Source organism: Eulemur rufifrons, chromosome 20, assembly GCF_041146395.1.
Source record: "Eulemur rufifrons isolate Redbay chromosome 20, OSU_ERuf_1, whole genome shotgun sequence".
Lineage (NCBI taxonomy): Eukaryota > Metazoa > Chordata > Mammalia > Primates > Lemuridae > Eulemur > Eulemur rufifrons.
Window position 1 is genome coordinate 18,169,089 of NC_091002.1, and position 11,400 is coordinate 18,180,488.

Consider the following 11,400-nt stretch of genomic DNA (forward strand, 5'->3'; position numbering starts at 1 on the left):
TTGAAACATTAAAGTTTTTAATTTTTATGAAGTCCAATTTATCTGTTTTTTTCTTTTGTCATTTGTGCTTTCAGATATTCTATTTGATGTCTGCCATAACTTGTCTGAAAATCTGATTTGCTCACTGGGAATATAATTGTATTATTCTTAGTTTCCCTGATTTGGGATTATAAAGCACTTGATTTAAAATGCCAGTTACATATAAGGGAGCTCAGAAATGTCGATACTGTTTGAGTGGGTAAGCCCATTTCTGTGTACTTAGCTTCAAAAAATAATTCGATAGCAGAAAAACATCCTAGCCAGGCACAGTGGTTTGCATCTGTAGTCCCAGATACTTGGGAGACCGAGAGGGGAAGATTGCTTGAGACCAGGAGTTAAAGACCAGCCTGAGCAAGAACAAGACTCCATCTCTACAGAAAATAGAAAACTTATCCGGGCATGGTGGCATGAACCTGTAGTCCCAGCTACTTAGGAGGCTGAGGTAGGAGGATCACTTGAGCCCAGGAGTTTGAGTTTGCAGGAAGCTATGATGACCCCATTGCATGATAGCCTGGGCAATATAGTAAAACCCCATCTCTTAAAAAAAATTTAAAAATTAGCCGGGCTTGGTGATACATGCCTGTAGTCCCAGCTCCTTAGGAGGTTGAGGCAGGGAGGATCACTAGAACTCATGAGTTCAAGACTAGCCCAGGCCATACAGTGAGATCCTGTCTCAGGGGAAAAAAAAATAAAGAAGAAAAAGAAGGAGGAGGAAACATCCTATATGTCCAGAGATCTTCATTGACCTTCATTTCACTGTCACCTGTGAGAATGGGATACTCAACAGCAGAGGGGGATGAGTTAAATCCATTGTAGTACATTAGAAGGCAGTTATCAAATATTATAATTATGAAGCTTATATAACAAAAATGTTTATAATGTAGTGTTCAGTGGAAAAAAACACAAGTGTGCATTCATCATGACTAAAAATATGTAAAAAGTATTTGGACTAGACAGAAAGGTATACAAACTATGGGTAGCTTTATATCTTAACTTTCATTTAATATTGATATTTTTATAATTAAAAAGTAAGCAAAAACATGTGCATGAAATTTCAGATTGGTGGGAGAAATGGTGGCAAGTGGTTAGATCTGGGTGTATGCTTATCCTTGTCTCACTCTAATTTTTTAAAAAACAGTAATTATTTTTATTATGATGTCAGGGTTAGATTTATAAATCAAAGTATGCTATTTAACAATCTGAATAGACATTTTAATTTTCTTTACATTTTTATATCAAATGCAAACACTGATGATAACTTGAATTTAGTACTAGAATTACTATTATTTTAGTCATTACAGCATTGTAATTTGCTAAAAAGAAAGGTAATGATGATCATAGTCATATTTTAACAATAGGGATCACAGAAGTGCTTTTTTGTGGCATCTCGTGAAATAATTATTAATAATATAATTTACATATCAGTAAATCAATCACCCTAGCTTTTGAAATAAATAAATTTCAGAGAGAGTTTTTCTTAAGAAACAATAAAAACACTGAAAAAAAAAGCCAAAAATGAAAGAACAGTAAACACAATACAAGGTCATGTGTAGCACGTGCACCCAAGGTGAGACCACACTTTGAGCTGCTGCACCCAAAGACAGAATATGCAGCTTGCCAGGCCATAAACTGGTTCTGTGGATCCTCTGACGGTCTGACCTTTGGCTTCGTCTGAGTGACAGTTTGGGATACAGCCAGTAGCTGTGAGGTGATCCCTTTTCCCTGGCCTGGAACAAGTGTGGTAGGCGGCGGGCAGGGCAAGGCCATAGAGAGAGGCCTGGCCCTTACAGCAGCCAGTCTTCCTGGCCACCCCGGCCCACCCCACCTCTTCCGTTCATACACCAGCTAACGTGGTCCCTGGGCCTGGCTTGGGAGAGACAGAAGAGTCATCTTGTTCTCATATGTGGGAAGGCTATGAAAAGAAAAACCCTTGTTGACCCAAACATTTAAACAAGAATTACACTGGGATCTTTTGTTCTCACTTTGACATGGTCAGAATTAATTTGGAGATTCAAAAGAGGGTGTGTTTGTTTTTAGTTCTTAATCTGAGTTACTTAATGCAAAGATACGGTGGGGGTAGGAGAAGAAAGGTAAAAAAAAAAAAAAAAAAAAAAACCCCATCACATAAGTCTATTAAGTGGTATTGGAACATCCCCAGGTCATTCTTCAGGGCACTATTTTGTTAGTGCTTAGGAGGCTCCAGACTCTGACTTTACATCCAAGCTGCTGACTGGACTTCTTGTGAAAAGACCTAGGTGGTGGAAGGCAGTGGAGTGTGTCTGGGTGTCTGAGAAATATGCAGATAGATAGAGCTTAAGAGATCTTAATCTTTTTTCTTCTCTCTCTCTTCAGGCTTAATAGGGAAAACCTGCTTTCTGCAAGCAAGTGAAAAAGCTGCCCTTAGAAACGATTTCTTTGCCCCTCATGGAGTAGCTGGAACTTGTACTGTGAGGCCCTTGATGGGATAAGCTCTCACCTGCTGATCACCCAGTGAGCATCACCATGGCCAGTAAGAGGAAATCCACCACCCCGTGCATGATCCCAGTGAAGACTGTAGTGCTGCAGGATGCCAGCGTGGAGGCCCCGCCTGCTGAGGCCTTACCCCAAGGACCCCAGCAGGATCTGCCCCCAGAAGTGCCTGCCACCAGCAGCGAGACAGCCCAGAATTCCAGCAGCACTGATGGCTCTGCACTGGCCAACGGGCACCGGAGCACTTTGGATGGCTATTTATATTCCTGTAAATACTGTGATTTCAGGTCCCACGACATGACCCAGTTTGTGGGACATATGAACTCAGAGCACACAGACTTTAATAAAGACCCAACTTTTGTATGCGCTGGGTGCAGTTTTCTGGCAAAAACCCCCGAGGGGCTTTCCCTGCACAATGCCAAGTGTCACTCGGGGGAAGCCAGCTTTGTGTGGAACGTGGCCAAGCCAGACAATCATGTGGTCGTGGAGCAGAGTGTCCCCGAGAGCACCAGCACCCCTGACCTAGCAGGCGAGCCCAGTGCCGAAGGGCTCGATGGACAGGCAGAAATCATCATTACCAAAACTCCAATCATGAAGATAATGAAAGGCAAAGCTGAAGCCAAAAAAATTCACACGATCAAGGAGAATGTCCCCAGCCAGCCTGTGGGTGAGGCCTTACCAAAGCTGTCGTCTGGAGAAACAGAGGTGAAAGAGGGGGACCACTCCTTCATCAATGGGGCCATCCCAGTCAGCCAGGCGTCTACCAGCTCTGCAAAACCCCCGCATGCTGCCAATGGGCCCCTGATTGGAACAGTGCCCGTTCTGCCGGCTGGTATAGCACAGTTCCTCTCTCTCCAGCAGCAGCCCCCAGTGCACACCCAGCATCACACCCACCAGACACTGCCCACATCCAAGGCCCTTCCCAAAGTGATGGTCCCTCTAAGCAGCATTCCGGCGTACAATGTGGCCATGGACTCCAACAGCTTCCTAAAGAACTCCTTCCACAAGTTCCCCTACCCAACCAAAGCCGAGCTCTGCTATTTGACCGTGGTGACCAAGTATCCAGAAGAGCAGCTCAAAATCTGGTTCACAGCCCAAAGGCTGAAGCAGGGCATCAGCTGGTCCCCTGAGGAGATCGAGGATGCCCGGAAGAAGATGTTCAACACAGTCATCCAGTCTGTGCCTCAGCCCACAATCACGGTTCTAAACACCCCCCTGGTCGCCAGTGCTGGCAACGTCCAGCATCTCATCCAGGCCGCTCTCCCAAGTCACGTTGTGGGACAGCCAGAGGGCACCGCAGGGGGTCTTCTGGTCACTCAGCCACTGATGGCCAATGGGTTGCAAGCACCAAGTTCCTCTCTCCCCCTCACCGTTACATCTGTCCCCAAGCAGCCAAGTGTGGCACCCATTAACACTGTGTGTTCAAATACAACGTCAGCTGTGAAGGTGGTCAATGCGGCCCAGTCGCTCCTCACAGCCTGCCCCAGCATAACTTCCCAAGCCTTCCTTGATGCAAGCATCTATAAAAATAAGAAATCTCATGAACAGCTGTCAGCTCTGAAAGGGAGCTTCTGTCGGAACCAGTTCCCAGGGCAGAGCGAAGTTGAGCATCTGACCAAAGTGACTGGCCTCAGTACCAGAGAGGTGCGGAAGTGGTTCAGTGATCGGAGATACCACTGCCGGAACTTGAAGGGCTCCAGAGCCATGATGCCTGGAGATCACGGCTCCATCATTATTGACTCTGTGCCAGAGGTGTCCTTCTCCCCATCGTCCAAGCCCCCCGAGGTAACCTGCATCCCGACCGCAGCCACAATAGCAGCCCACCCTTCTGCCAAACGACAATCTTGGCACCAGACTCCTGACTTCACACCAACCAAATACAAGGAGAGAGCCCCTGAGCAGCTCAGAGCCCTGGAGAGTAGTTTTGCACAAAACCCTCTTCCTCTTGACGAGGAGCTGGACCGCCTGAGAAGTGAAACCAAAATGACCCGAAGAGAAATCGATAGCTGGTTTTCAGAGAGACGGAAAAAAGTGACTCCTGAGGACACCAAGAAGCCTGATGAGAATGTCTCTCAGGAGGAAGAGGAGGCTGCTGAGGATGAGGGTGGAGAAGAGGATTTGGCCAGTGAGCTGAGGGTCCCTGGTGAAAATGGCTCCCCAGAAGTGCCCGGCAGTCATACCTCGGCAGAACGCAAAGTCAGTCCCATCAAAATCAACCTCAAGAACCTGCGGGTCACTGAAGCCAATGGTAAGAGTGAGATTCCAGGGCTGGGTACCTGTGAGCCTGAGGATGATGGGTCAAACAAGCTGGCAGAGCAGCCCCCAGGCAAAGTGAGCTACAAAAAGACTGCCCAGCAGCGGCACTTGCTGCGGCAGCTCTTTGTCCAGACGCAGTGGCCAAGCAACCAGGACTATGATGCCATCATGGCCCAGACGGGTCTGCCGCGGCCAGAGGTGGTGCGCTGGTTCGGAGACAGCAGGTACGCCCTGAAGAATGGCCAGCTCAAGTGGTACGAAGACTATAAGCGGGGAAACTTCCCTCCAGGGCTGCTGGTCATCGCCCCTGGCAACCAGGAGCTCCTGCAAGACTATTACATGACACACAAGATGCTATATGAGGAGGACCTGCAGAATCTCTGTGACAAAACCCAGATGAGCCCCCAGCAGGTCAAGCAGTGGTTTGCTGAGAAAATGGGTGAGGAGACCCGGGCTGTGGTGGACACAGGCATTGAGGACCAGGGCTCTGGTGCTGTTGAGCCTGCAGCAGTTTACAAAGGGACAGGTGACACCTATTCAGAGGTGTCCGAGAACAGTGAGTCGTGGGAGCCCAGTGTCCCTGACGCCAGCTCAGAGCACTTTGACACATCGAGTCCCCAGGCTGGACTTCAGCTAGGTAAGGAGTCCATGGGAGCCACGTTTACCCTCTGTGGGTGAGGGAAGGATGCACTCGGGGTGGGCACTGAGTTTATCACACAGTGGGTATCTGCTTTCTCTAAGGCTGCCTGGCAGCAGGACCAACTGCCTGGTTGCTTCGGGGGACAACTGGCAGCAGAAGACATGGGAACATAGTATGACAAAGGGTTGAGAGGTATTTTTTGTTTCATTTCATGTTTTTTAAAAATCTGTACAGGGGAAAGAATACAGTGAACCTAAAGGGGTCCAAGTTTTTCTAGCCATTTCTTAGCAATAGGAGAATAGGTCAAAACATCATCTGAGGCTGGGCATGGTGGCTCACGCCTGTAATCCTAGCACTTGGGAGGCCAAGGCAGGTGGATTGTTTGAGCTCAGGAGTTCAAGACCAGCCTGAGCAAGAGCGAGACCCTGTCTCTACTAAAAATAGAAAGAAATTATCTGGGCAACTAAAAATATATAGAAAAAATTAGCCGGGCATGGTGGCACATGCCTGTAGTCCCAGCTACTCGGGAGGCTGAGGCAGAAGGATCGCTTGAGCCCAGGAGTTTGAGGTTGCTATGAGCTAGGCTGATGTCACAGCACTCTAGCCTGGGCAACAGAGCGAGACTCTGTCTCAAAAAAACAAAAAAAAAAAAAAACAAAAAAAAACAAACATCATCTGAGTCAGGCAGATCGATCCACGGTTACTGAGTAGGAGAGAGCAATAGGACATTAGAAGAAATTCAACTTGAATTGGTGAACAAAAGGAAAGAGAGATCCTTTAATTGTCCCTAGATACATGCAGTGCTTTTTTTCTGATGATGAAAATCCTATCTTGTATTTCTGTTCTTCCTGATGTAGAAGAAATGTTTGTCATAGTAGAAAATCATCTTCCCTCTTGGACATCTATGGAATCAAAAGCTTGAATTTTGTTCCTCAGTTTCTCTAGATCATACTTGAAAGTAAAAGTTTATTTATTTAAAATTTATTTTATTTAAGACATAGATTTGAAGCCACAGACAAGTCATGTTAGCAGGTATTGATTTTCCACGTTCTTGGTCCATGAGTTCCCAGCCTCTCTGTTCCCCCCGACCCTTGGTATCTGTCTCCGCAGTAGAGGTCCCATCACAGAACATCCAGGAGGGAGGAGCATCGCAGAAGCTGCAAGGATTGGGGGTTCCAAAATGGCAGCTCTGCCAGCTGAGTTGGTGTGGTGGAGGAGTGCAGGAGACACCCAGAAAGTATCTGTGCAATTGGGCAGTGTGGCAGCTGGCCCCCAGGAACCTTGGCATGAGCTGCCTCAGTGTGGGGCCTTGTGTTTGGCACCTCATCCCCAGGACTGAACACAGTGCCCTGCCCTGCAGAGACCCCACAGAACTTCTAGTATGGTATTCCATTGTTTCCATAGCTGACAATTATTGTTGTTTGGCCTGGCAAATCCCACCTCAGTTGCTTTCTATGGAAGACCTCTAAAAAGACAAATTCTTTTTCTTTCTCTAAATATTTTAAATTGATTTGAACACAACAATTTGAAACATAGGCTATTGTTTCTTTACTCAGTTAAAGAAAAGGAGATTTCCAAGTCCACCCATAATTTGAGGGTAGTGGGTGCCGTGTTTCCCGTCTGTTTAGCATTTGCAGAAAGCCTGTTCTTTTCATGCTCACATACCAAGGTGAAAAATCCGGCTCTGCAAAACCCACACTGAAAGCAAACACCTGGCAGAGCCCAGAGTTACCGGTCAGCAGTTAGGGTGTGAGCACACAGGCACTGGCTTCTTTTGGCCTCCTCCAACTCTGACCATGTTTTTACTAGGGCAAGACTCGGGGGAAATGCTTCTCTCCTCTGGGCCCCACAGCTCACAGATGGCTTCACAACGTGGCTAGTGGCACATCCTGGAGTCAGAGCAGCACATAAATGAGATTTCCTACGGCTGGTTTGACCCTTTTTCAATGCAGAGCAGGTTGTCTCTCGTCTTTCACCTGGAGGGCTTTGTCCAAGTTGGTCTAAGTGTCCTTATGTTGCGCTCAGCTCTATGCTTCTTGTGATTACCAGTAGGCCAAGCTGTCATGCTCAAGAGAGATGAGGATGTTTGAATAAGTTTGTTACAAAAGCTAATAGTACCACCCAAAGCAATCTACAGATTCAATATAAAACCTATCAAAAGCAAAATCGTGTTTTTGCAGAAATAGAAAAATCCATCCTAAAACTTATATGGAATCTCAAGGGACCCCACATAGCCAAAATAGAGAGATAACAAAGTTGAAGGAATAACACTTGCTTCCTGATTTCAAATGTTACTATAAAGCTACAATACTCAAAACAGTGTGCTACTGGCATAAGGAAAGATGATATAGGCCAATGGAATAGAATAAAGAGCCCAGAAATCTTCAAATAATGGTCAGTTGATTTTTGAGAGGGTGCAAAGACAATGGGAAAAAAGACAGTCTTTTCAACAAAAGCTGCTTGAAAAACTGGATATCCATATGCAAAAGAATGAAGTTGGATCCTTACCTTATAACGTATCTAGAAATTTACTCAAAATGGATCACAGACCTAATCAAAAGATCTAAATAAAATGCCTAGAAGAAACCACACTGTCTATGGCCATAATACTCTGAACGTGCCCGATCGCATCTGATCTTGGAAGCTAAGCAGAATCGGGCCTGGTTAATATTTAGATGGGAGAAAACACAGATGAAAACCTTCAGGCCTGGGATTAAGCAATGATTTCTTAAGTGTAGCACTTAAAGCATAAACAACAAAAACAAAAAATAAATACATTGGGCTACATCAAAATTTAAAACTTTTTGCATCAAAGGACTCTATCAAGAGAATGAAAAGACAACCCACAGAATGTGAGAAAATATTTGAAAATCATATATCTGATACGTGATTAATTTTCAGAATATATATAAAATTCCTACAAATCAACAACAAAATCAATTCAAAAATGGGCAAATAATTTAAATAGGCCTTTCTCTAAAGAAAATATATAAATGGGCAATAAGCAGATGAAAAGATGGTCCACATCATTAGTCATTAGGCAAATGCAAATGAAAACCACAGTGAGATACCACTTCACACTTATGGTGGCTATTATACACACACACACACAGAACATACCATATGTTGGGAAGATATGGAGAAATTGGATCCTTTGTGCATTGCTGGTGGGAATGTAAAATGGTACAGCCACATTAGAAAACAATTTGGCAGTTCTTCAAGAAGTTGAGCATAGAATTACCATATGATCTAGCAGTTTTACCCCTGGTATGCCCAAAAGGATTAAAAACAGGAACTCAGACAGATACTTGTACACTACTGTTCACAGAGGCATTATTCACAGGAGCCAAAGGGTAGAAACAACCCAAGTACTTATCAACAGATTAACAGATAAAATATGTGTGTGTGTGTATACATATTATTCTACTGTAAAAAGGAATAAAATGCTGATATGTTCTAAAACATGAATGGACCTTAAAAATATTATTCTAAGTGAAATAAGCTAGACACAAAAAGACAAATATTGTATGATCCCACTTATGTGAGGGTATCTAGAATAGGCAAATTCATAGGGATGGAAGGTAGAATAGAGGTTATCAGGGGTTAGGGGAGGAGGAAATGAGGAGTTAATGTTCAATGGATATAGAATTTCTGTTCAGGATGATGAAAAAGTTCTGGAAATAGGGCGATGGTTTCATAACATTATGAATATACTTAATGCCACTGGATTGTACACTTGAAAATGGTGGTAATGGTAAATTTTATGTTATGTATATTTTACCGTAACTTTTTTAAAAAGCCAACGTGGAGATGTGATGAGTAGGTTTGAGTCACAGGCACTGGCTCCCCTCAGCTACTAAATCTAACACAAAGTGAACTGTTGCTGTCCTTGGTGGGACACAGCAAGAGTGGCAGGGGGTGGCCATCTGCCACTTCTGTCTGAGGCAGATAACCGTGGTTACAGGAAGGGCCTGCGCCTGGTTTCTCCCAGCTTTCTCAGCCAGCTGCAACGTAAGGGCCATCTGGCTCCGCACGCCGCACGGGTGACGAACTTCTGATCAGCCTCAAAGACTTTGACTCTAACGGTTCCACATTACAAATGAAGTGAAGACGCCAGTAGAATGCATATCAGAAACTAGACCCAGCTGCTATTGTATTAGAACAGTGTGTTCTGGAGAGCCAGGAGGGAGAGGGCAGGATGAGGCTTTTAGGACAGAATTCCAGAGGTGGCAGCAGTGGTGGCCTGGGGAGCCAGGGTTAGTGCGTCTGGAGAAGCCAAGCTGCTGCTCCAGCTGTGAGGCCTGGGGCTGGGCGGGTCCGTTGGATGGTCTGAGCACCCTGTCCTTCACCCACACTCCCTCAGGCTGGAGAGTGGGCAGTGGCTCGCAGGAAGGCATTGCTCATGGAATTAAGAGGTCCCCAAAGCCAGTGATGCCACCCTGGCCTATCGAGGACGAGGCTCCCCTGGGGGCTATACAAGTGGCAGCTGCTGTGGAGTTGACAGGCATGTGTTTTCTCCTCAGAAACAGACTGAATCTGATCCGATTACTGTGAAGGACTGGCCTGTCTGGGATGCCGCCTGCCACATGGAAGGGCCAAACCCGACTGTCTGCTGCCACATGCCGTTCCCATGCCCGGCCACCGGGTCCCCGAGAGAGCTTCTAGAGGCCTTGAAGACAGCCCAGAGCCCGCTGCCACCCTCGGCCTGCCCACCACCAAGCAAGCAGTGAGAACAGGGTTCTCGTCAGTTCTTCCTCCCACAGTGTAGGACCTTTCCTTTGCTTCCTAGTGGATAAAATAGTCAGATTTCATATTCATAGACACAGAATCAAGTTTTTAACATATACATCTGCCTATATACGTTAAATAAAACATCAGATTATAAACACTTTCTTTACATAGAAACTTTGGTTAGCAAAGCAGTACATCGTCCTTGACATCATCTCTGAAAATGCCCCGTGTCTGTTCTCTGGGGATTGCTGGGTCACAGGGCCCCTCACCTTCCACAAGGGGCAAGTGGTTACAGGCACACTCAGAACTACATCTGGAACCTCCCCACCAGATGTTCCCGTTGCATTCCTAAAAGAAGCAATACCTTTGAAATGATCTCTGCCGCATTAAGCGGTGACCAGCCGTGTTTCACGCCAGGCTTGCCTTGCCTTGTGGACCCATTGCAAACCCGCCGTTACCCTCAGTTCGAAACACAGACTGGCTGTGTGATTAGTGAAGGGTATTTACCACTCTCTTTAGTTGTTAGCGTAATTCTGCTTTTTCATGGGAGTTTGAATCAATAGACCATAACTTTTTAGTTATCAGATCAACTAAAGAAACATTTGTTGCTAAGCCAAATGTACTGACCTGTGTGCCTGCCTTTTTTTTTTTTTTAAATCTAGACATATTTAGAGAGGAAAATGGGGAAAAGAAATAGGGGTAGGGATGGAAGTGGAAGTGGTAGAAGTGTATAGTCACAGCTTGTAGCTCTGGCCACTGTGGTTTTAAGAGCCCTTTTTCCACACTCACTTCAGAGCCTTCTATGGTTTGGGAAGAAAGAACTCGCTGGCCCAGTAGTAAGAGTGAGGCTGAAGGGCCTCCAGGGCTTTCTGGAATTATCAGAGCTGGGGTGGTCTTCAGCACAGAGACTTGCATGTGGGGGTCTTGGCCCTCACACCCAGGGCCTGGCTGTCATGCTGGGTGCACACCCAGGGGGTGCTGGACGTCACTGGACAGGTCCCTCTGAGGATGTTTCCAAAGTTCCATATTTATATTCCCAAACTTGGAAATAAGAACTCTATCTCCTTTAACCTAACCCTCATTTCCTTTTTGGAATGGATAAAAATCACAGGAAAAATTATCTTGCAACATTAGAAAACTTGGTTACAGAGCTGTACTACATGGTATATCCCTGATTTCCCCCAGACTGGCTGCTCTGAGAGCAGTGGGTACAGAGGGGCAGGCTCTAGACCTGTCACCTGTAGCTCCACTCACCTCTTAGAAAC

The 11,400-nt window shown here is 45.7% G+C and overlaps 1 protein-coding gene across 3 annotated transcripts in view; it reads left to right on the plus strand.

Moving 5' to 3' along the window:
• The window catches only part of ZHX3 (zinc fingers and homeoboxes 3), a 109,172-nt gene extending 99,176 nt beyond the window's left edge, over positions 1 to 9,996 (plus strand). For all 3 annotated transcript variants that reach the window (XM_069496401.1, XM_069496402.1, XM_069496403.1), the window contains 2 exons: positions 2,392 to 5,401; positions 9,928 to 9,996. In XM_069496401.1, the coding sequence (XP_069352502.1) occupies positions 2,542 to 5,401; positions 9,928 to 9,938 (2,871 nt within the window). In that variant the 5' untranslated portion in view covers positions 2,392 to 2,541 and the 3' untranslated portion in view covers positions 9,939 to 9,996. The remainder of the gene's footprint in view (positions 1 to 2,391; positions 5,402 to 9,927) is intronic.
• Positions 9,997 to 11,400: the final 1,404 nt, after the last annotated feature.